At 42.3% G+C, this 26,594-nt stretch overlaps 1 protein-coding gene across 1 annotated transcript; it reads right to left on the bottom strand.

The window, feature by feature from the left end:
• Nucleotides 1-16,782: 16,782 nt before the first annotated feature.
• Nucleotides 16,783-23,059, bottom strand: LOC118374925 (alpha-2B adrenergic receptor-like). Its single transcript, XM_035761417.2, has one exon. It carries the CDS (start codon nucleotides 21,662-21,664, stop codon nucleotides 20,039-20,041), a length of 1,626 nt encoding a protein of 541 aa, XP_035617310.1. The 5' UTR covers nucleotides 21,665-23,059; the 3' UTR covers nucleotides 16,783-20,038.
• Nucleotides 23,060-26,594: the final 3,535 nt, after the last annotated feature.

The raw sequence follows: 26,594 nt of genomic DNA, 5'->3' as shown, positions 1-26,594 counted from the left end.
ATTTTAAAGAACTGATTGGGTCTCTACTTGACACCAACAAACGCCCCATAATATCTGTCCCTATACCCTCCCTAAATCGTGGCATTGAACAGTTCAGCAGACTTTTAGTCCTCCATAACTGGCTACGAGACTATTGCAGCTTTGTGGGTGTAACATTTATTGACAATTTTGATACAAAGCTTGTATTAGAAGGAGGATGCGATCCACCCAAATCATTTGGGTTCATGGATCCTTTCACAGCATTAATCAAATCAAATCAAATTTTATTTGTCACATGCGCCGAATACAACCTTACCATGAAATGCTTACGTACAAGCCCTTAACCAACAATGAAGTTCAATAAATAGAGTTAAGAAAATATTTACTAAATAAGCTAAAGTGAACAAATTTAATAAAATCAAAAAGTAACACAAGAAAATTACATAACAATAACGAGGCTATATACAGGGGGTACTGGTACTGAGTCAATGTGCGGGGATATAGGTTATTCAAGGTCATTTGTAAAGTGACAATGCATAGATAATAGCTGTGAATGGCAGCAGTGTAAAAACAAAGGGGGGGAAGGGTAATGTAAATTGTCCAGTTGGCCATTTCATTAAATGTTCAACACTCTTATGGCTTCGGGGTAGAAGCTGTTAAGGAGCCTTTTGGTCCTAGACTTCACGCTCCATTAGCTCTTGCCGTGCGGTAGCAGAAAGAACAGTCTATGACTTGGGTGACTGGAGTCTTTGACAATTAGAAATATTTTCAGTCTCCGGAGGGGGAAAAGATGTTGTCATGCCCTCTTCACAACTGTCTTGGTGTGTTTGGACCATGATCGTTTGTTGGTGATGTGGAAACCAATGAACTTGAAACTCTCGACCCGCTCCACTTCAGCCCCTTCGATGTGAATGGGCCTGTTCAGCCCTCCTTTTCCTGTGGTCCACGATCAGCTCCTTTGTCTTGCATTATAAGGCTGCATTGAGATAATTACTTATCAATGACCCAAGTCCAGCTCACTTGATGATAAAAAGATCTTGGGGGCTGTTTTTTTTAGACTTCAGTGAGACTTTTGACAATATCGATCATAGTTTGTTGCTGGAAAAATGTATGTGTTATGGCTTTACACCCCCTACTATATTGAGGATAAAGAATTACCTGTCTAACAGAACACAGAGGGTGTTCTTTAACGGAAGCCTCTCCAACAAAACCCAGGTAGAATCAGGAATTCCCCAGGGCAGCTGTCTAGGCCCTTTACTTTTTTCAATCTTGATAAAATAATTTATATGTTTAAAGATAATGATTAAATACTTCCACTCTGAAACCATATAATTGTAAGACATTTATTAGAATCATAAAACTATAATCTGATGATGTGTGTAGTTCTAGTCAGAATTAGAACAAGGACCTTTTGTTCCTTTTTAGTATGCAAGCAGGGTGGAAGTGTGAAACAAATGAAACGAGGAGCTATCGACAGACAAGCTGGACTACTATGTTCCTTACAGGACATTCTGTCTCCAGCCGTGGAGGGGAGAAACTGTTAGGCTTGCAGAAAATTATGAAACATGTTGCAGACTAAACAATGTGTCTGTGTAGTGGAAAAACACAGACCGTCTGAGCAAGGCGCAGTTTAAGATTTTAACTTGTTTGTGTGTGTTATAAAGACTGTGTTTGCATTCTTGACTTTAGAACGTTCTCATGAATAAACTGTACTAACCTTTTGCATAGGCTGAGTCTTTGCCTAATTATTATTATTCCCATGGTCTTACAAACCTCGGGGATTGGTCAAAGCTATTGATGGTTAGTTATTATCATTGGGATTTAAAATTCTTGTGACAAATCTTTACTTCAAATTTTATTGGTCACATACACATGGTTAGCAGATGTTATTGCGAGCGTAACTAAATGCTTATGCTTCTAGATCTGACAGTGCAGCTGTATCTAACAGGTAATATCTAACAAATTCCACAACAAAACCTAATACACAATCTAGTAAAGGAATGGGATAAGAATATATAAGTATAAAATGTATGGATGAGCAGTGACAGAGCAGCTAAGATGCAATAGATAGTAAAGAATAGATAGTGAAGGATACAGTATACATTATATACATATGACATGAGTAATGCGAGATATGTAAACATTCTTAAAGTGGCATTATTAAAGTGACTAGTGCTCCATTTATTAAAGTGGCCAATGATATCAAGACTGCAGGTAGGCAGCCGCCTCTCTGTGCTAGTGGTGGCTGTTTAACAATCTGATGGCCTTGAGCTAGAAGCTGTTTTTCATTCTCTCTGTCCCAGCTTTGATGCACCTGTACTGAAAAAAAATCCCAATGTAGTGTGTGTGCATGTGTGCGTGTGCGTGTGCATGTGTTCTGTGCAGTGAGGTGTGTAATGCAGTAATAATGCCGGGTGCCTTGTGACTCCAGTCAACCGAGTCATACGGCAAGCGCTACCAGAGTGCCAAGTCTAGGTCCAAAAGACTCCTTAGCAGCTTCTACCCCCAAGCCATAAAATTGCTGAACAATTCATCAAGTGGCCATACCGGACTGTTTGCATTGCCCCCCTGTCCTCACTGTTTCCAGCCTCTTAATGTTATTTTATTGTGATACTTTTTAAAACTTTAAATCAATTTCGCTACCAGCATATCGCTACCAACACCTGCCCGTCCAACATCACTACTCTGGACGGTTCTGACTTAGAATATGTAGACATCTACAAATACCTAGTTGTCTGGTTAGACTGTAAACTCTCCTTACAGACTCAAATTAAGCATCTCCAATACAAAATTAAATCTAGAATTAGCTTCCTATTTCGCAACAAAGCATCTTTCACTCATGCTGCCAAACATACCCTCGTAAAACTGACCATTTACCAATCCTTGACTTCAGCGATGTCATTTACAAAATAGCCTCCAACACTCTACTCAGCAAATTGGATACAGTCTATCACAGTGCCATCCGTTTTGTCACCAAAGCCCCATATACTACCCACCACTGCGACCTGTATGCCCTTGTTGGCTGGCCCTCGCTTCATATTCGTTGCCAAACCCACTGGCTCCACGTCATCTTGAAGTCTTTGCTAGGTAAAGCCCTGCCTTATCTTATTAGCTCACTGGTCACAATAGCAGCACCCACCCGTAGCATGCACTTCAGCAGGTATATTTCACTGGTTACCCCCAAGGCCAATTCCTCCTTTGGTCGCCTTTCCTTCCAGTTCTCTGCTACCAATGACTGGAACGAATTGCATAAATCACTGAAGCTGGAGACTCATCTCACCCTCACTAACTTTAAGCACCAGCTCACAGATCACTGCACCTGTACATAGGCCATCTGTAAATAGCCCATCCAACTACCTCATCCCCATACTGTTATTTATTTTTTCTCCTTTGCACCCCAGTATCTCTACTTGCACATTAATCTTCTGCACATCTATCACCCCAGTGTTTAATTGCTAAATTGTAATTATTTTGCCACCATGGCCTATGCCTTCCCTTATCTTACCTGATTTGCACACACTGCATATAGACTTTCTGCTATTGTGTTATTGACTGTATGTTTGTTTATTCCATGTGTAAATCTGTGTTGTTGTTTGTGTCCTAATGCTTTGCTTTATCTTGGCCAGGTCGCAGTTGTAAATGAGAACTTGTTCTATACTAGCCTACCTGGTTAAATAAAAGGTATATTTTTTTTATTGAACTGCATTGTTGCATAAGGGCTTGTAAGTAAGCATTTCACTGTTGTATTTGGCGCATGTGACAAATAAAATTTGATTTGATATGATTTTACTCCAACATTCTCCAAACACACACATTCAGAATCCTTCATCCCCAGCCTGACACACTTACTGAAGAATGTGGTGAAGTTACGCAGAACACAGAGCACTGCTTGTATCCTGATATGGTTACGGTACCACAGTGTGTGTGTGTGTGTGGCGGGGGTGGCGGCTATAACTATAACTTAAGTGGTCCATACCTGAACAGCTACTGTCCACTGTATATATTACAGGCAGCTATAACTATGACTGTAATGGTCTGTAGCAGACATAACTACTATATACCTCTCACATGGCGACGCCAGTCGATAACTTTTGTATAGGAGCCGGGCCACTGTTGGAATGTTAGGAATCTCATTTATGTAGCCTGCATTGTGGTGTGTGTGTTTTGAGGAAATGAACACTCTACCCCCTTTAGAGAAGGAGAATAACAGAAAACAGCAGGCAAAAAAGGTTGTACGCAAGAGAGAAACACAAATGAGACTCAGATGATTCTCTGCTCTAACTGTTCACCAAATGACCTTAACACTGCTTAAAGAGCCACTGAGACAGTATATCTCCCAGGTGGCAGAAGTCATACAAGCCCCATGATGGCTCATCAGGCTCCTACAGTTGCACCACCCCAATAGGGACAATTCACTATGACAAGGAAACAGAAACATAATGGCAGCCCACTTAGGAGACAGACATCACAGCACCCACGTACAGCACTGAGAGACAGACACACAATGGAGGAGCTATGTGGGCAATGACAGTGTGGTCTTCTGACGCTGATCTTTTATTCGGGGAGGGGGGGGGGCAGTGGTGTCTCTATTGTAGATTCAATGAGGGAGAAGATCGAGAAAACATCTTGAATACAATCATGGTTTTCAGAGAAAGACAATTGGACTCAATCTAATGCACGTTATAGAGCAGCGCACTATAACATTTTTTTCAGGTAATCTACACTTGAGCCGACGTGCAGTGTTTACCATGATTGCAAATGTCTGGGAAAAGTCAGCACTGAATATAATATGTGTTACCTAGTGTACACTTGCATCCACGAGCCAGAGTGGTTGAGATAAGCAGGCCTGCAGAGATTGTGCCCCCAGACTTTGCAGTGTTTGAAGACCAAGAAATTGAGTTGCATGTTCATGTCAGCCCATGAAAATAATATAATAATAATATATGCCATTTAGCTGACGCTTTTATCCAAAGCGACTTACAGTCATGTGTGCATACATTCTACGTATGGGTGGTCCCGGGAATCGAACCCACTACCCTGGCGTTACAAGCGCCATGCTCTACCAACTGAGCCACAGAAGGACCACTGAAAAGGCAGACCCAACCAGTCTTATGTACAGTCAAGTCCAGTATCTTCCGGGCTCTGTGGATGTGGACTTTGAGCACTTAATGAACCACAGAGGAGTCAGTTAATTCAGTTGCTCTGACATGTTCTCCAATACAGACAACACTTTTGGCTACACAGACCAGGTCAAGCATTGGATATAGACAGGGGATGCAGAGCCAATCATGCAGTACCAAGGGCCTCCCGGGTGGTGCAGTGGTTAAGGGCGCTGTACTGCAGCGCCAGCTGTGCCAGCAGAGTCCCTGGGTTCACGCCCAGGCTCTGTCGTAACCGGCCAGGTTGGATGCGCTCTGTTAAGAAGCAGTACAGCTGGTTGGGTTGTGTATGCATGACTTTCAACCTTTGTCTCTCCTGAGCCGGTACGGGAGAGTTGTAGCGATGAGACAAGATAGTATCTACTACAACAATTGGATACCATGAAAAAGGGGTAATAAAAACAATGTAATATATATATGTTTTAAATCATGCAGTACCACTGATGCATCTCCCCTCAGGTTTACCAGGCAATCCTTAAGAAGACCCACCGCCCATGTGAGCATCACCTACAGTGACCATTAAGAAGGACGGCAGTGTAACGGAGACGCTGAGTCGAGAAGCAGGTGCAACATTAATTAAACAACAAACATGAAACGAGACACGTCTATGCATAAACACAGGAACAATGCCGACTGAGGAAAGAACCAGATATATGGGAGGTAATCAGGAAGGTGATGGAGTCCAGGTGAGTATCATGATGATGTGCAGGTGTGCGTAAGGCTTGATGCCAGGTGTGTGTAATGATTAATCCCAGGGCCGGTGGTTAGTAAACCGGTGACGTTGAACACCGGAGGGGAGGAGCGGGAGTAGACGTGACAGGCAGTGTAAGGGTTGCTGTGACAATCGTGGATTGAACAGTGTCACATGCAAGGATGTATCAAATGTTATTTGTCACATGCACCGAATACAACAGTGATATGCTTACTTACAAGCAAGCCATTAACCAAGAATGACGTTTTAAGAATATACCTAAAAAAGTAAGAGATAAGAATAAGTTTTCCACTGGGATGCTGGCCCAGGTTGACTCCAATGCTTCCCACAGTTGTGTCAAGTTGGCTGAATGTCCTTTGGGTGGAGGACCATTCTTGATACACACATGAAACTGTTGAGTGTGAAAAGAAAAAACAGCAGCATTGCAGTTCTTAACACATGGCCCTGGCACCTACTATAATACCCAGTTCAAAGGCACTTCAAAATGTTGTGTTTCCCGTTCACCCTCTGAATGGCACACATACACAATCCATGTCTCAATTGTCTTAACCTGTCTCCTTCCCTTCATCTACACTGATTGAAGTGGATTTAACAAGTGACACCAATAAGGGACCCTGGATTCTCTCTCTCTCTCTCTCTCTCTCTCTCTCTCTCTCTCTCTCTCTCTCTCTCTCTCTCTCTCTCTCTCTCTCTCTCTCTCTCTCTCTCTCTCTCTCTCTCTCTCTCTCTCTCTCTCTCTCTCTCTCTCTCAAGAGCCCAGTAAAATGGAATGCCCTGAAGATCTTCATGACATCAGCCATGGGTGATAGTAATCCTTATTCTGCTCCAAACCAAAATAATAATGTTATGAATCAGACTCTCACTGATGACATTTGAGATGACATGGAATCACATGCCTCATAATTCCTTCAATAAAGCCACTTTTGACTTTGCAGCTGGCCCATCTGACATACATCGCTTAGTTCTGCCTGCAGGGCAGCATTCATGACAATACACATCAACCTGCACATGTTTCACTATAAATCAAACAAAAAAACACCTAGCTGTACCCTGGCAATGATAGAATCTGGTTTGCTCTGAGTTGCTGGGGGACTGAAGTGCCAGAGCTGAGCTAGCAGACGTGGCAAAGAAACACAGATAAAATCATGATGATGGAATAACAAATGGGTGTTTTAAATGTAGTAGTCTGAAGATTCTGCATTTTATGACGTTGGAGGGGAGAACAACAGACACAACATGTGGTTATGAAATAGGGTTAAAGGGTTGCTGAGAATGTTCTTGTACCGCAGGAAATGCAGATAAGCTTTGTGATATGCTGACAATCCGCTCTAACACGCGATTCATTTAACAGTAATGCACTTTACATGTAGTCTAATTTTGTCCAGCTAATAACCTAACCACTGATCAAGCAACATATGATCTAAATGTTCAAATTCTGTTTCTGCAGGATTATTTTGCAACGACAATACGGTTGGCGTTAAAGCGATGCTAAATGTGTCAGATGCAATTTTGTCATGTAAAAACTGGCGCAACTGGCATTTTCCAGCTTTTACGCCAGATTCTTCAATTTATCCGTCTTATATCCAGTGTTGAAAAAAGTACCCAATTGTCATAATTGAGTAAAAGTAAAGATACTTTAATAGAAAATGACTCAAGTAAAAATGTAAGTAACCCAGTAAAATACTACTTGAGTAATAGTCTAAAAGTATGTGGTTTTAAATATCCATAAGTATCAAATGTAGATGTATTTGCTAAAATATAAAAGTAAAATAAAAAAATAATTTCAAATTCCTTATATGAAGCAAAGCAGATGGCTTGATTTTCTTGTTTTTTAAATGTTCAGATTGCTAGGGGAACACTCAAACTAAGCATTTGTGTTTAGGGAGTCCACCAGATCAGATGCAGTAAGGATGACTGGTGGTGTTTTCTTGATAAATGCGTGAATTTGACCATTTTCCTTTCCTGTTAAGCATTCAAAATGGGTGTGAGGGAAAATGTACGGAGTGTAAAGTACATTATTTTCTTAGGAAGTAAAAGTACATGTTGTCAACAATATAAATAATAAAGTACAGATACCTGAAAAAACGACTTAATTAGTACTTAAAAGTATTTGTTCTTAAGTTCTTTACACCACTGCTTATATCAGCTCGCTCGCGCTCAGATGGGAGGGTGGAAATATCTGAGTCTTGTCCTTAAAAACGGGATCCAAAGTGCTCATTTCAGGCGGCGCTGATAGGGATATTTGAGACCAACCAAACGCAGTTGGTTAAGGCATGAATTTTGATAGCGGAAACGCATGCACTTTTAGAAAAAGGTGTTCCAAAAAGGTTAGAATCCGTTTGAGTTCAACGTAGAACCTTCTGTAATAAGGGTTCTACGTGGAAACCCAAAATGCTTTTATATGGAACGAAAAGGGTTCTTCAAAGGGTTCTAGATATGGAACAAGATGTGCTTTTCGTGCATTTATACTTCCTATTTAGAAACATAAAACAGTCATGTTTTTCCCCATTTCGCTTTATTTGATTAAAAAGCAAGCATATCCTCCTCTCAATGAAGGCTGTATTCTTTTTGTATTGCCCATTGTAATCAACTAGTCAAGACCATTGATAAAGTGTTTGGCTCGTGAGACCGCTTGGAAATAAATCTTACTCACCAAAGCGTTCAGTTTTCAAATCTAAGTTGGAGAGGAGCAAAACAGTGAGCTGACATTCCCTTTTTACCTATGTATTGTAGGTAGGCCTACGTTATTTTAGCCATGCTTTGGACGTGCGTAAAACCCCCTCCATGATGTAGGCTACATGTGTCCATGCCCATCATCAAACGAGAAATGGAAAGATGAGAACCTCGGCGCACATCCGTGGCGCGCATGCAATGCAAGATTTAGAGAAGTGTGAATGCGATCTGTAAGATGGTTTGAAAATGTATACCAAACATTCTATTTTGGAGCAGTATAACGGTGAGTGGACATCCTCCCTTCCTCTTTATATTGGATCGTTGTGTTTAAAATTTGATTAGAATTATTCACTCTCTTTTTAGGCCTTATCAATAATTCATTTCATTTAGTTTATTATTGACAATGTTTGGCATGTCCATGCTCAGCCATAATGCAATTTACAGTAGACCTAGCCCCTATATCAGTGTGAATGCTATGTATTTACTGAATCAAAATATAAACACAACATACAACAATTTCAACGATTTCACTGGGTTACAGTTCATATAAAAAAATCAGTCAGATGAAATAAATAAATTAGGCCCTAATCTATGGATTTCATATGACTGGGCAGGGGCACATGACTGGGCCTGCCAGGGCATAGGGAGCCAGGCCCACCCACTGGAGAGCCAGGCCCTGCCATTTACAATGAGTTTTTCCCCCAAAAAGGGCTTTATTACAGACAGAAATACTCAATTTTATCAGCTGGTCTCAGACGATCCTGCAGGTAAAGAAGCTGGATGTGGAGGTCTTGCGCTGGCATGGTTACACGGGTCTGCGGCTGGCATGGTTAAACATGGTCTCTAAAACGACGAGACATCTGTGGCATTGTGTTGTGTGACAAAACTACACAGTTTGGAGTGGCCTTTTATTGTCTCCAACACAAGGTGCACCTGTGTAATGATCACGCTGCTTAATCAGCTTCTTGATATGCTACACCTGTCAAGTGGATGGATTATCTTGGTAAAAGAGACATTTTCACTAACAGGAATGTAAACAAATCTGTGCACAACATTTTTAGAAGTAAGATTTTTGTGTGTATGGAACATTTCTGGGATCTTTTATTTCAGCTCATGAAACATGGGACCAACACTTGACATGTTTATATCTTTGTTGAGTATTTATATACACTACATGACCAAATGTATGTGGACACCTGTACATCAAACATTTCATTCCAATATCATGGGCATTAATGTGGACCCACCCTCTTTGGTGCTACAGCTTCCACTCTTCTGGGAAGGCTTTCCACTAAATGTTTCCACTAAAATATTTCCCTTCACTGGAACTAAGGGGCCCGAACCATGAACAACATCCCCAGACCATTATTTCTCTTCCACTAAACTTCTCAACTGGCACTATGCATTTGGGCAGGTAGTGTTCTCCTGGCAGGGCATCCGCCAAACCCAGATTCGTCCGTTGGACTGCCAGATGGTGAAACGTGATTCATAACTCCAGAGAACAATGCTCCAGAATCCAATGGCTGCAAGCTTTACACCCCTCCAGCCGATGCTTGGCATTGCACATGAGGTGGCTGCTCAGCCATGGAAACCCATTTCATTAAGCTGCTGACTTTGCCTCCAATAGTAAGTGTTGCAACGCGCTTCAGGACTCGGCGGTCCCGTTCTGTAAGCTTGTGTGGTCTACCACTTCATGGCTGAGCCATTGCTGCTCCTATACGTTTCCACTTCTCAATAACAGCACTTACAGTTGACAGTGGTAGCTCTAGCAAGGCATACATCCCACAAACTGACTTGCTGGAAAGGTGACATCCTATGACGGTGGCACGTTAAAAGTCACTGAGCTCTCGAGTAAGGCCATTTCACTGCCAGTGTTTGTCTATGGAGATTGCATGGCTGTGTGCTCAATTTTATACACCTGTCAGCAACGGGTGTGGCTGAAATAGCCAATTCTACTCATTTTAAAAGGTGTCCACATACATTATATATACATACATACACATACATACATACATACACATACATTATATATACATTGAAGCCATGCAATTACTAAGAACAACATGGACTGCAATCAGTTTCAAGTTAACATATTTTGCAAAGATGGGATAGATCTACATTTTGTTCATGTGTTTCTATAAGCTGTTTAACAAACTATAATGAACTAACATTCGAATTGGAGTTGATTCCAAGGCAATACATAAAATACCGTAAATACACAACTTGAAGCAACAGCATATTCAACCATGGAGCTCGTTCTGATTGGCCAGTGAGGGGCCACGCCTCGACACACCCACAACTTGTTTATTCTTCAAGACCCAGGCCTTTCACGCCAACGCCAACGCCAGCAACTGTGCTGATAATTGTGCTTGTGAAAATAGCAACAACATTTCGGACACACCCCTGAACCTATAGCACTTCTGCCCAGCACTTAGATTGACCATTGTGTTAGGTTTGTTCAAATAGATTCCTACATCTGTATGGTAGTAACTCCACTCATGAAAAACTAAAGATAGTCGTACAATTTATAAATGTTCCCAAAAATATAGTGGGTATTAAACAAGACGATTACATTATTGAGAACATATATACACTGAGTATACAAAACACTGAGAACACCTGTTATTTCCATTACATAGTGACCAGGTGAATCCAGGTGAAATCTATGATGTTACGTTGAAACAACGTTGATTCAACCAGTTTGTGCCAAGTGGGAGAGTTGCTGTCTCAGTAGTAAATGTAATCAAACATCAGTTATCAAAACTCACTGAATTCTTTGGATGAATCATTCTCAGCAGCTAACAATCACAGGGTTCATCATTAATTCACTGCACTGAAAACATATTGCTCATGTACACACTCACACACACGTTATGTTCTTCTAACATTCATTTCCATTCAAAATCCTATTTTCCCTAACACCTAAACATTTACCATAACCCTAACCTAAACTTCTAACCCTAAACCCAACCACACTTACCCCATGTTTAACCCTAACCCTAATTGTGACCCTAAATCTAAAACCTAAGCTTAAAATAGCCTTTGTACTCATGGACAAAGGCTATTTTAAGGGGGATATGTGCCCACGAGGGAGAATTTTCCTTGTTTTACTATCTTTGTGGGAACTTTGGGGATTTTAGGTCCCCACAAGCAGTGGTGTAAAGTACTTAAGTAAAAATACTTTAAAGTACTACTTAAGTCGTTTTTGGTAGTATCTGTACTTTACAATTTATATTTTTGGGATGCCTTACTTTTACTTTACTTTTTTTTTTACTTCACTACATTTCTAAAGAAAATAATGTACTTCTACTCCAAACATTTTCCCTGACACCCAAAAGTACCTGTTACATTTTGACAGGAAAATGGTCCAATTAACACACGTATCAAGAGAACATCCCTGGACATCCCTACTGCCTCTGATCTGGCGGACTCACGAAACAGAGAACATCCCTGGACATCTCTACTGCCTCTGATCTGGCGGACTCATGAAACAGAGAACATCACTGGACATCCCTACTGCCTCTGATCTGGCGGACTCACGAAACAGAGAACATCACTGGACATCTCTACTGCCTCTGATCTGGCGGACTCACGAAAAACAAATGCTTTGTTTGTAAATGATGTCTGAGTGTTGGAGTGTGCCCCTGGCTATCCACTAGATGCTATAGTGGTCCATCCAGTAGTGACGACACAGCACAAAACAACAGCAGAAATGTGTGTGTGTGTGTGTGTGCACTCACACTTGTGTTTGTGTAAAATACAACAACATAAACCAAAGTGTTCCTTTCACAACTGCCTTACAGAGCCCCTGACATATCCCGGACAGCAGCGTTAGCCCCGAGGCACCAGCCTTAATGAGATGCTCTGGAAAAAAATGATGTTACACCAGCTACTTTAAGACCTGACCTGAGGTTGGGTAATATTATGTGGGTTTCCCATAGAATTGGCAAGTAAGTCTAAGAAAGGATATACCTGCATTGCTTTCAATTAGGATGTATATTCACTTGCACAGACAGATGCAAATAATCTAGATTGAGATCGATCTATATTGGAATTCAGAGGTAAGTTGATGCTCTTCCTGCGTACTTGCATATGTGTATGTAGGGGGCAGTCCCAGGCTACCAGACCTTATTCTATCCCCCATTAGTTTCCACGGTAATGTGGAGTGACATTTAAGTGTGTCACAGTGGACCCCCGAGCAGCACTTCCCCTTGTTAACCATGGTAACAGGGTTATTTGCTTTAATCAAAGAGAATTTATTTAGAAACCCCAGCAGACCTGAGCCTTATCGCCTACTCTGGAGAACACCTTCGAGGACTGGAGAAGGACAACAGGAATGAACATATGCAAGCATGCACAAACGTACATATATATACACACACAAGAACGACAATGAAGGACGCTCCTTCTCTGAAAGGACAACACATATACATGTGTGAGCACGTTTGAGCGTGTGTTTGTGTTACCCATAGAGATGGAAGGTTCTGTATTGTCCTTTTCCTTTCTTCCTGCCCTTGAATATGTTCTTGGAATCACACACAAAGATGTTTCGTTTCTGCGTGTTGTGCTCAGAGACACCACACAACTTTTGCATCAATCTACATTAGCCAGGGAACTAACTGCAACGAGAAGACAAACAGAAAATGGAACAATAGAAATAAACAGGAATGTATTATTCATGTTCAAAACAAATAAAAACACAGTCCTCAAAGTGAGCAGCATCACTGGGTCTAGTGCTGCTCTTGAGTGGACCACAAAGTGACTGAGTCTTCATTTTGACCTGATACTCTAAACGCAGCCTTGGATTGGTTCCCGAGTGATCTAGTCTCAGAGGGAATTTCAGGAGTGCATGGGGTTTGAACCAGCAACCCTGTGATTTAAAGGTCCAAACCTCTTGGCAGTCTGGAGTCTTCCATCTAATAGACTTAGATAACAGGAGGCTATACAGAACGTTGTTGACTCCCATGGCGTGTAATTGTTATAACATAGAAGTGTGCTTGGGGAGTTGGAGTTGTGTGTTATACAACATTAAAGAGCTCCATACCACTGCGGTGTTTAGAATGTGACAGCAGCTATGTATCACGTAACCTGGTTAAATAATGAATACCCCATCCTGTGAGATACACACAACTGGCAAGGCAATCCTGGGACTGTGTCCAAACAGACACACATGGGCATGCCCACATTTACACATACACTGTATACATTTACACATACACACATAAACACTGAGGAGATCTTTGGCTTGTCCTATTAACCTGGCATCTACAAGTAAATGCCCAAAAAAGGAAACATTTGAGTAAATGAGGGATATAAAGTATGGGTGTGGAATTAACATCCCATCATGCTTAGGTCCATGTATAACAATGCTGAGTGTACCCAGTTTCCTATTATGTTGGCTACCATTGCTAGAAGAGATCTGAGTGACTTTGAAACAGGGGTAATTGTTGGGGCACGTTTAGCAGAAGATTCAGTGGTGTAGACTGCTTTACTTGCTGATATTTCACAATATGCCATGGCCGTCTCAGATCTCAACCCAATTGAACACTTATGGGAGATTCTAGAGCTGCACCTGAGACAGTGTTTTCTGCCACCATCAGGACGCAGACACCAAATTGCTCGTGGAAAAATGGTGTCGCATCTTTCCAATAGAGTTTCAGACAATTGTAGTATCTACAGTATGGCAAGGCTCTTTGAAGCTGTTCTGGCGGCTCATGGTGGCCTAACACCCTATTAAAATGGTGTTTCATTTACAGTGCATTCGGAAAGTATTCAGACCCTTTGACTTTTTGGATTATATTGTTTTTTCCTCTCATCGATCTACACACAAGACCCCCTAATGACAAAGAAAAAAATGGTTTTTAGAAATGTTTGCAAATGTATGAAAACACAAAACTGAAATATCACATTTCCATAAGTATTCAGACCTTTACTCAGTACTTTGTTGAAGCCCCTTTGGCAGGGATTACAGCCTCAAGTCTTCTTGGTTATGACGCTACAAGCTTGGCACACCTGTATTTGGGGAGTTTCTCCCATTCTTCTCTGCAGATCCTCTCAAGCTCTGTCAGGTTGGATGGGGAGCATCACTGCACAGCTATTTTCTTGTCTCTCCAGAGATGTTCGATCGGGTTCAAGTCTGAGCTCTGGCTGGGCCATTCAAGGACATCCAGAGATGTGTCCCAAAACCACTCCTGCATTGTCCTAGCTGTGTGCATAGGGTGGTTGTCCTGTTGGAAGGTGAACCTTTGCCCCAGTCTGAGGTCCTGAGTGCTCTGGAGCAGGTTTTCATCAAGGATCTCTCTGTACTTTGCTCCATCGGTCTTTCCCTCAGTCACCCAATCGCTGCCGCTGAAAAACATCCCCACAGCATGATGCTGTCACCACCATGATTCACTTTAGAGATGGAGCCAGGTTTTCTCCAGACGTGAAGCTTGGCATTAAGGCCAAAGAGTTCAATCTTGGTTTCATCAGACAAGATAATCTTGTTTCCCATGATCTGAAAGTCCTTTAGGTATCTTTTGGAAAACTCCAAGTGGGTTGTCATGTGCCTTTTACTGAGGAGTGGCTTCCATCTGGGCACCCTACCATAAAGGCCTGATTGGTGGAGTGCTGTAGATATGGTTGTCCTTCTGGAAGGTTCTCCCATCTCCACAGAGGGACTATGGACCTCTGTCAGGGTGACCATCGGGTTCTTGGTCACCTCCCCGACCAAGACCCTCCTCCCCCGATTGCTCAGTTTGGCCGGGCGGCCAGCTTTAGGAAGAGTCTTGGTGATTCCAAACTTCTTCCATTTAAGAATGATGGAGGCCACTGTGTTCTTGCGGATCTTCAATACTGCAGAGCTGTTTTGGTCCCTTCCCCAGATCTGTGCCTCGACACAATCCTGGTTCGGAGCTCTACGGACAATTCCTTTGACCTCTTGGCTCGTTCAATTGTTCAACCTTATATAGACAGGTGTGTGCCTTTCCAAATTATGTCCAATTTGAGCTCAATTTCAAGTCTCATAACAAAGGGTCTGAATAATTATGTAAATAAGGTATTTCTGTTTTTTATTTTTAATACATTTGCAAAAATGTAAATAAACTTTTCGCTTTTTCATTATGTGATATTGTGTGTAGATTTATGAAGAAAATTAGAATTTAATCAATTTTAGAATAAGGCTGTAACGTAAGAAAATGTGGAGAAAGGCAAGTGATCTGAATACTTTCAGAATGCATTGTATTTTGGCAGTTACCTGTAGGTCACTTTTTGATTTTCCCATTAATAATAATTTGGTGGATGCTTATATTTGTCCTATTTCACACATGTACAAGGGTGAAATAATATGTGTGAATTAGAAATGTGTTTTTTTGCATATCCCAACTGTGCCTGAGACACCATCAGAAAGTGGGGTCATGGCAACCGTCTGCCATTATCAACATCAAACCTGGTGCAATTAGGGTTAAGTGCCTTGGTCATGGGCACATCGACCCAACGATTTAACTGCTAGGTGACCTGCAGTCTTTTGTTTACAAAATGTAGTCAGTCAACACAATGTTTTTTCTAAATATGGTATACTGTACACGGAGTGTACTAAACATTAGGAACACCTTCCTAATATTGAGTTGCACCCACTTTTACCCTCAGAACAGCCTCAATTCGTTAGGGCATGGACTCTACAAGGTGTCAAAATCATTCCACAGGGATGCTGGCCCATGTTGATTCCAATGCTTCCCACAGTTGTGTCAAGTTGGCTGGATGTCCTTGTCCATTCATCCTCTGAATGGCACACATACACAATCCATGTCTCAAGGCTTAAATATCCTTCTTTAACCTGTCTACTACCCTTCATCTACACTGATTGAAGTGGATTTAACAATAAGGGGTCATATACTGTAGCTTTCATCTGGGTTCACCTGGTCAGTCTATGTCATGGAAAGAGCAGGTGGTCCTAATGTTTTGTACACTCAGTGTACACTTTAGATTTAGAATGTATTCAATGTTTTTACATTACACCAGTCTAAATAAATCAATTATTATGGATCCGTTGGTTCACACAGAATTGGAGAATGTGTATTCATAGGCATGCACTCTGTAAACCTTGCATGCACACACAGAAATAGAGAGACAGCGACAGAGAGAGGTCTGGTGAGGTCTTTATCTCATATATACAGTGCCTTGCGAAAGTATTCAGCCCCCTTGAACTTTGCGACCTTTTGCCACATTTCAATCTTCAAACATAAAGAAGAATGTGAAGAATCAACAACAAGTGGGACACAATCATGAAGTGGAACGACATTTATTGGATATTTCAAACTTTTTTAACAAATCAAAAACTGAAAAATTGGGCGCGCAAAATTATTCAGCCCCTTTACTTTCAGTGCAGCAAACTCTCTCCAGAAGTTCAGTGAGGATCTCTGAATGATCCAATGTTGACCTAAATGACTAATGATGATAAATACAATCCACCTGTGTGTAATCAAGTCTCCGTATAAATGCACCTGCACTGTGATAGTCTCAGAGGTCCGTTAAAAGCGCAGAGAGCATCATGAAGAACAAGGAACACACCAGGCAGGTCCGAGATACTGTTGTGAAGAAGTTTAAAGCCGGATTTGGATACAAAAAGATTTCCCAAGCTTTAAACATCCCAAGGAGCACTGTGCAAGCGATAATATTGAAATGGAAGGAGTATCAGACCACTGCAAATCTACCAAGACCTGGCCGTCCCTCTAAACTTTCAGCTCATACAAGGAGAAGACTGATCAGAGATGCAGCCAAGAGGCCCATGATCACTCTGGATGAACTGCAGAGATCTACAGCTGAGGTGGGAGACTCTGTCCATAGGACAAAAATCAGTCGTATATTTCACAAATCTGGCCTTTATGGAAGAGTGGCAAGAAGAAAGCCATTTCTTAAAGATATCCATAAAAAGTGTTGTTTAAAGTTTGCCACAAGCCACCTGGGAGACACACCAAACATGTGGAAGAAGGTGCTCTGGTCAGATGAAACCAAAATTGAACTTTTTGGCAACAATGCAAAACGTTATGTTTGGCGTAAAAGCAACACAGCTCATCACCCTGAACACACCATCCCCACTGTCAAACATGGTGGTGGTAGCATCATGGTTTGGGCCTGCTTTTCTTCAGCAGGGACGGGGAAGAATTGATCAAATTGATGGGAAGATGGATGGAGCCAAATACAGGACCATTCTGGAAGAAAACCTGATGGAGTCTGCAAAAGACCTGAGACTGGGACGGAGATTTGTCTTCCAACAAGACAATGATCCAAAACATAAAGCAAAATCTACAATGGAATGGTTCAAAAATAAACATATCCAGGTGTTAGAATGGCCAAGTTAAAGTCCAGACCTGAATCCAATCGAGAATCTGTGGAAAGAACTGAAAACTGCTGTTCACAAATGCTCTCCATCAAACCTCACTGAGCTCGAGCTGTTTTGCACAGAGGAATGGGGAAAAAATGTAGTCTCTCGATGTGCAAAACTGATAGAGACATACCCCAAGCGACTTACAGCTGTAATCGCAGCAAAAGCTGGCGCTACAAAGTATTAACTTAAGGGGGCTGAATAATTTTGCACGCCCAATTTTTCAGTTTTTGATTTGTTAAAAAAGTTTGAAATATCCAATAAATGTCGTTCCACTTCATGATTGTGTCCCACTTGTTGTTGATTCTTCACAAAAAAATACAGTTTTATATCTTTATGTTTGAAGCTTGAAATGTGGCAAAAGGTCGCAAAGTTCAAGGGGGCTGAATACTTTCGCAAGGCACTGTATATTAAAAAACATGAGTGATCTCCGCTGTTCCAGTAAAACCCTTAGGCCACTACACTACACACACACCAGTGTTTCCCCTATATTCCCCAATGAATTACATGACTGAGGCCTTGGTCACATCAACAACCCATTCCATATTTAACTTTCATGTGTTTATATTCATTTCATACTTATATAAAAACATAAATGTTCATTTCAGATACTCAAAACACACCCTTAGAGCTGGTTGGTTCCTTTAAAAGACATCCTCCGTAGTGTATGAGTTTATGACAGAGGCTGGACAGCTGGACAAACTGGACAAATACCAGGTGATCATGGACACACTCTGTCCTTGTAGTTCATAGTGGCCAGTCACAAGGCTACAGGTAATGGCTATGGGTAGCAGTTACCCAGCCAGCCAATGGAATCAACAGAGTGTAACCTTCCTTTCCTTCTACATTTACATTTGAGTCATTTAGCAGACGCTCTTAACCAGAGCCAATTACAGAGGAACAACAAGAGCAGTGTGATACTGTCATTTGAGCAACATGTCCTCATGACTGATGGCCCTGTTTTGTGCCAATCGCTAAACAAGCTGTAAAGGTGTTTGCTTTTTCTCAGACAGATTGCATCACCTTCCTCCTCTTCCACTGCCCCTCAATGTGTACATCAGAGCACGTTCATCTATTCCAGAATTCCAAATTTCAGCATTTTTCTTATCAGATCGAACACAATGTTCAACAAAGGACAGACTCAAAAGTTTGTCTGTGGTTTCCTGCACGGGTAAACTAAAATCTGTCTTTACATTACATCCAGTAAGTCCCCTTGGTGTCTCTACACAGTATCTACTCTAGAAGATCGTCCCCTTGGTGTCTCTACACAGTATCTACTCTAGAAGATCGTACCCTTGGTGTCTCTACACAGTATCTACTCTAGAAATAAAATAAAGTTTAATAGATTGCAACATTTCAAAAATCGAGTATACTTCAATTAAATGCCATGATGTAATTTTCAAATGTAGGGACACCAAGGGGACGTTCTTCTAAAGGTGGTTTACGGTCAGTCTATTGACATGTCTGTAGAAAATTGTTGTAGCGACAGCATGAGCATTCTATTGTCGTCCAACATCAAACTTGTCGGTTGTTGTTATGAAAAAGAAAATCAGCAGCCCGATGCACCATATAGCATCCCTTCTCTATTTTATCACCAATAAACCCCTCAGTTTAAAAATGAATTCAGTAAATGTCAAGCTGGCAAGAAAGGTAACTAAAAGCAATTTTCTAAACAATGTTTTGATTCATTGCTAGCTGGCTAGCCAGTTCAAATAATGACCAGAGTATAGCTGACAATGTCTTAAAGGTGCAATATGCAGAAATTGCTCGACCATTTCCTGGTTGCTAAGATTCGAATAGTTTGCCTAATTTCAGTTTCAGTGGCAAAACAAGCAATGTAGAGAATCATGTACCATCTGTATCCACTCTACAAGAACATCCAATTGATGTCCTTACACAGTATCCACTCTACAAGAACATCCACTTGATGTCCTTACACAGTATCCACTCTACAAGAACATCCACTTGATGTCCTTACACAGTATCCACTCTACATAAACATCCACTTGATGTCCTTACACAGTATCCACTCTACAAGAACATCCAATTGATGTCCTTACACACTATCCACTCTACAAGAACATCCACTTGATGTCCTTACACAGTATCCACTCTACATGAACATCCACTTGATGTCCTTACATAGTGTCCACACTAGAAGAACGTCCCCTTGGTGTCCCTACAGAGGATCTTCTTGAAGGCCTTCCTGAAGTCCTGGTTGAAGATGGTGTATATGACGGGATTCAGACAGGAGTTGCAGTAGCCGATCCAGAAGAAGAACGTGAAGAGGGGAGCAGGGACCAAGCAGGTCTCAGGAAAGATGGCCTTCAGTGAGTAGGAGAAGAAGAAAGGGAACCAACAGATGACAAACACTCCGATCACCACGGCCAGGACAAACGTGAAGCGCTTCTCTCGGTTAACCATGGCCCTGCGCCGAGACATGGGAGTGGCCTGTGGCTTCACCGGCCTATCAGAGACCAGCACTGTACCGGTGGGGGTGGCTATAGTATTTTTGGCCTCGTGAGAGGTCAGAGAAGAGAGAGGTGCTCCTCCAGACTTTGATCCTCCATTATTCTTAACTGTCCCTTTCCCTCCCCCTCTCCCTCCCTTTCCTCTTCCCCTCGTCTCTGCCTTGGAGCCAGAGCTGAAGCTGTCATCATTGGGGGTGTCTCTATGTTTCTCCTCCCGTATCTCACCCTGTCTGTGGGTCTCCTCATGTTGGCTATCTGGAGAGAGGAGTGTGAGGGAGAGAGCTACGGTGGGTGAGGTAGGCTGGGGTGAGGTGGGGACAGGATTTGGTAAAGACGTCTGGGGTTGACTCTTGGCCTGGGTCTCACTCTGGGGAGGAGGAGACGAGGGGGAGGAGACAGGGAGACTCTTCAGAGGTACGGCGTCCGTAGATTGTCTGTCTGCTTTCCCTCCCTCCCCTTTGTGGTTCTGTGGTTGGCTGAGAGGCTTGAGTTGGAGGATGATGACAGGTCCCGGTGAGGGATGTGTGGGGTTGCTTGGAGGGTTGCTAGACATGTTGCCAGGGGTTTTGTTAGGGTTGGGTTTCTCCCCTGGCAGACATCTTGTGTGTTGCTTGGCAATCTGGTAGATCCTGATGTAGACCCCGATCATGATGAGACACGGGGCGAAGAACGATCCAATGGTGGAGTAGAGAATATACCAACGCTCGTTGTTCAGCTCACACACCTCCACCCCTCCCTTGCTCTTATCCAGGGAGAGGAGAGGAGGGAAGGAGATGACGGCCGAGAGAAGCCAGACGACCACGATGGCCGCCTTGATGCGCGCTGGTGTCCGTTGGATGCCATAGGACACGGGCCGGGAGATGGACAGGTAGCGGTCCAATGAGATGGCACACAGGTGGGCAATGGAGGACGTGCAGAAGAAGACGTCCAATGCCAGGTAGATCTCACACCACAGTGAGCGGAACGCCCAGTAACCCTGCAGCTCATTGGCCAGTGAAAAGGGGATGATGAGGGTAGCGACTAGGATGTCGGCTGCAGCCAGGGAGACAAGGAAAAGGTTCTGTGGGCCATGGAGTGAGCGTGAGGTCAGCACTGCAATGATGACCAAGATGTTGCCGACGATGGTGAGGATCATCATGAGGGTGATCGCCATTGCGAATAACGCAGTGGCCTCTGGGGAATAGGGTGGGATTCGCAGTGCTGTCTGGTTGTAGTAGGGGGCAGATCCGGTGGTGACACTGAGGTTCAGGTTGGTAATCACATTTGCCCCTGGCGCTGACAGGCATGTAACTTTTGGGGCCGCAGCCATGGCGACGCCAGCAGGAGCACATATATTGGAGAAAATTCAGAAACTCACGGGGACCATGAAGTATGTTTGGAGTGAGTGATGGTGAAAAATGTGTATATATAGGTTTCGGTTATCTGCTACCTTAATCCCTTGAGGAAGACTCGTTGTCCAGTGAGAGGGCAGCAAAGAGGAGGGCTCTAACGCAGAAGCAGAGCCATGGCTGATGGGCTCAAGAGGCATCCCCCTTAGAACTTTACGCACGAGATGATTGAATTAAAATCAGAGAAAGAGAAAAGCTTGTGCTGCTTTGTCAAATACACTGACAAGTTGTCCAGTGTAAAACAGATCATTTTACTCCTCCAGTCACGCACTCTCTTTTCATGTCTCTTTTCAACACTCAGATGGGTTAAGATCCACGAAATGGTTATTGGATATTCAATGAAAGAAAAATAAAGAATAATCTTATTCAATTAAATTACTAAATATATTTTAACTCGCACACACACTGCTGATGCTTGGATAGTTATTCTTCTGGGGGAAATTATTAATTGCTTCAACAAATGCTGAAAAAAATGTGTCATTCAAACATAGTCCTTCGAACAGTAATAGTAATTCAGGCAATCCATAGACCGTGCTCGACGTAAATGAAATTCACTGAAGTAAAACATTCATAATTGTACCATGAAATCGGAACACCCCGAATCCCACCCGCGTAATGATGTCAGCCATGGCCCAGAGACGCACGGGATGATACTTGAGCGGATAAAATGCCTTTTAAAAAGTTGCTATTCATATTCGTAGAGTAACCATATAACGCATTAGCGGCGACTTCAGTTTAAAGACGTAAAAAGTAATCCAACAATCTGCGTTCCTCAGCTTCCATCTGTCCAAAAGTGGCGAAACGAGACCCGCACTGAGCTGTCATCGTCAAACAGATAAGGGATGGGTCCGAGAAGACTTCAGCCACAAACATCAAAATAGTTCATTCAATTGTAGAATAAAAAAATAACATATTCCTTCATTTTTCTTTCGTGGTGTTTGATAGGATAGATGCTTTATAGTTCGTTTGAGTGCTGTCAAAGTCGTTTAACTAAAAAGGGTAATGTCAACACTTCACTGATTACATGGTGATAATGTTATAATTATTATCACCATGATACTGATTTATTCCTCTTTTTTCCAGTTTTTGATTGTGCGCAACTCGACTAGGTCCACTTTCTATCCATGACTCACGGATAACAACGTCCTTTTTCTTCAATAGTGGTTGAATAATGGCCATCTGTTGCACATCCCGTTTGTTGTTTAGATCTTGTTCTGTTTTGTAGCGATACTAGCAGGTTACATTTTATTTGACAAAGACCCACTAGCTCGGCGTAACTTACGACTGAGCCGCGTTAACTGCCCAGGTCGGGTAAATAACCGCGCCTCGCTCTCAGCCCCGGGAGTGACATCACGCAGCGGAAGGCTGCGGACCCTTTGACGGTCACCGAGACATATAACCCAGTACACTATACACACACACGCCTACGATGCCAATTCAACTCATTCAAACTCTATTCAAAGTGCATTTCAATAAACTCCAACAGACACAACACATTACTACAAGCCAGCATCCAAACACATCGTCAAAACCAGTGCAAGAAAGACCTCACATTTCGCAATGATAGACAATTAAATTGGTTATTATGCTAAAAAGAATATAATGTTACCTTCTATATTCTATAAGGTACCCCCAGGCACCTGTTCAATTTTCCTTCTGCCCGTCTGTTTTTATGCTGGTGCTCCTCTGCCTCTTAGTGGCGGCAGCAGGCTCCTGCGGGATCTCATATACTATACGTAACATAGTAAAAGTAAAACCTGGACAACCAATTTAGTATGATATGTTAAGTTTTGTATAGTTACATAAGACAGATGGTTACTTAAGGCAAAACGAACGTAGGGTGGTTGGTCGGTCGGGGTAGGCGTATAACGCGAACGTCTAGCAACCTAAAGGTTGCGAGTTCCAATTTCATCATAGACAACTTTAGCGTTTTATCAACTTTTCAACGACACTGAACAATAATATGAACCCAACATGCAAAAATGCCAAAGATTTTTTACCGAGTTACGGTTTATATATGAAAATCATTCACTTGAAATAAATGAATTTGCCCCTAATCTACGGATTTCACATGAATGCAAATACAGATATGCATCTGTTGGTCACCGATAGTTTAAAAAAAGTAGGGGCGTGGAAACCAATCAGTATCTGGTGTGACCACAATTTTCCTAATGCAGCGCGACATTTACATCTCCTTCGCATTGAGTTGATCAGGCTGGTGATTGTGTTTTGTGGAATAATGTCCCTCTTCTTCAATGGTTGTGCGAAGTTGCTGTTATACACGTCGATCCAGAGCATCCAACGCATGCTAAATGGGTGACATGTCTAGTGAGTATGCAGGCCATGGAAGAACTGGTACATTTTCAGCTTCCAGGAATTTAGTCCAGATCCTTTTGACTTGGGGACATCCGTGTATCATCATCATACTGAAACAAGAGGTGATGGTGGTAGATGAATGGCGCGACAATGGGCCTCAGGATCTCATCATGTATCTCTGTGCATTCAATTTGCCATAGATAACATGCAACTATGTTCATTGTCCATAGCTTATGCCTACCCATACCATAACCCCACCACCACCATGGGACACTTGGTTCACAACATCGTCCACACCACACCAAGCATATTGTCTGCAATCTGACCGGTACAGTTGAAAGAGGGATTCCTTGAAGGGGAGCATTTGCCCACTGAAGTTGATTACGATGCCAAACTGCAGTCAGGTCAAGACCCTGGTGAGGACGATGAGGATGTATATGAGCTTCCCTGAGACAGTTTCTGACAGTTTGTGCATAAATTATTTGGTTTTGTGTAAACCCACAGTTTCATCAGCCGTCTAGGTGACTGGTCTCAATCAATCCCGCAGGTGAAGAAGCCATATGTGGAGGTCCTGGGCTGGCATGGTTACACATGGTCTGCGGTTGTGTGGTCGTTTGGACGTACAGCCAAATTCTTTAAAATGACATTGGAGGCGGCTTATGGTGGAGGAATTAACATTACATTCTCTGGCAACAGCTCTGCTGGACATTCCTGCAGTCAGCAGGAATGCATACCAACTGCATGCTCCCTCAAAACATGAGACATGGTAGCCTAGAGCATTGGACTAGTAACCGGAAGGTTGCAAGTTCAAACCCCCGAGCTGACAAGGTACAAATCTGTTGTTCTGCCCCTGAACAGGCAGTTAACCCACTGTCCCAAGGCCGTCATTGAAAATAAGAATTTGTTCTTAACTGACTTGCCTAGTTAAATAAAGGTAAAATAAAAATAAATAAAATATCTGTGTAATTATGTTGTGTGACAAAATTGCTCATTTTTGAGGTGCCTTTTTTATTGTTCCCCACACAAGGTGCACCTGTGTAATGCACCTGTTGTATCAGCTTCTTGATATTCCACCCCTGTCAGGTGGATGGATTATCTTGGCAAAGGAAAATCGCTCACTAACAGGGATGTCAACCAATTTGTGCACAAAATGTGAGGAAATCATCTTTTTGTTCAAATGGACAATTCCTAAGATCTTTTATTTCAGCTCATGAAACATGGGACCAAAACTTTACATGTTGTTTTATATTTTTGTTCTTTATATATTCCAGCTCCCAGTCACTTTTCAGCCATTTACATGCATATCTGCCTACACTAACATTCTTGCACACTCACACTAACACCCACCACATATACTCACATACACACACCACGGGAGGTTGGTGGCACCTCAATTGGGAAGGACGGGCTTGTGGTAATGGCTGGAGCATTATAGGTGGAATGGTATCAAATGCATCAATCACATCCAATTTCACTGGTTCCTCCTTTAAAAGTTGTGAGTTTACATGGCTGGACTTAGAGGTACGCAGCATCAAGGCTTCATTGCTCCAGACCACCACAAGGAGGAGTTAGAACACTCTATGCATTTGGGTCCCAAGGTTTTTACATGACCAATCATATTGAGTGGTTCCAATGACGAATTTGACTTGAGACACCCGTCACTGGTGACTTTCTTCAGCAAAGATACCTGACAAAACATTATGGGGGAAGCAAATGTAATTAGTTATAACTTCATAAGGAGTCAAGCTAAAAAATTACAATTGAGAGGAATATGTTAGTTAATGTAGAGACAAACGATTGTGCATTTATTTTGTCATAAAGTTAATTTACGAAAATCGCTATTTAGCAAGTTTTTTCTCTCAGTCATATCCAATACCAGGTGTATCAAACTCCATTCTTTGAATGATGCTGTGTCTGCATGTAGTACAATTATACACTTCAACAGTGTTTACCACTCCTGCTGATGGGACATCAATGATTACACATAGTAACTATGCAATAGACTAGAAACATGATTGAAGTAAAGGCTGATTTGTAATTCATATATACAGAATAAAAAACAGTACATCCTGCCAGCACGCCCACAAGCGTGCTGAATGAGGCATGGAAGAGAGCGAGGAACGAGATGGGAGTAACAATCCAGGCTATTTGCTCTGAGACCGGCATAATAATGTAATGAAACAAGCAGGGAGCAGGTTTCGAACCCTCAAAATTCTAACGCGAAGTCCAGCACACTATCGACTGTGCCCAAATGTATTAATTGAGGTTGGGGCCGATTGTGGCTGAAAACACTTTATCTATTGGATTCTTTAACATGGAAAGGGGGAAAAGTATTATTATTCGTTTTTCAAAAGCATAGCAGGATGGGCTATTATCTGAACAATAGACTATTCAACCTTTACTTAAGAATTGTCTAATAGCCGAGCTAGGTGTGAACCCCCCCTCCCCAACTTGAGCTAGGTGTGAACCCACTCCCAAACTTGAGCTAGGTGTTGCTGTGGAGGGTGCCGGGCAATTGAGCTTGAGCTAGGTGTT

Source organism: Oncorhynchus keta, chromosome 9, assembly GCF_023373465.1.
Source record: "Oncorhynchus keta strain PuntledgeMale-10-30-2019 chromosome 9, Oket_V2, whole genome shotgun sequence".
NCBI classification, from domain to species: Eukaryota; Metazoa; Chordata; class Actinopteri; order Salmoniformes; family Salmonidae; genus Oncorhynchus; species Oncorhynchus keta.
Note: the sequence above shows the minus strand (reverse complement) of the source record. Positions and strands in the feature narration are given on the sequence as shown.

Bases quoted from the DNA above. Each gene is read 5' to 3' on its own strand.
- LOC118374925 (XM_035761417.2), bottom strand. From the start codon at position 21,664: ATGGCTGCGGCCCCAAAAGTTACATGCCTGTCAGCGCCAGGGGCAAAT.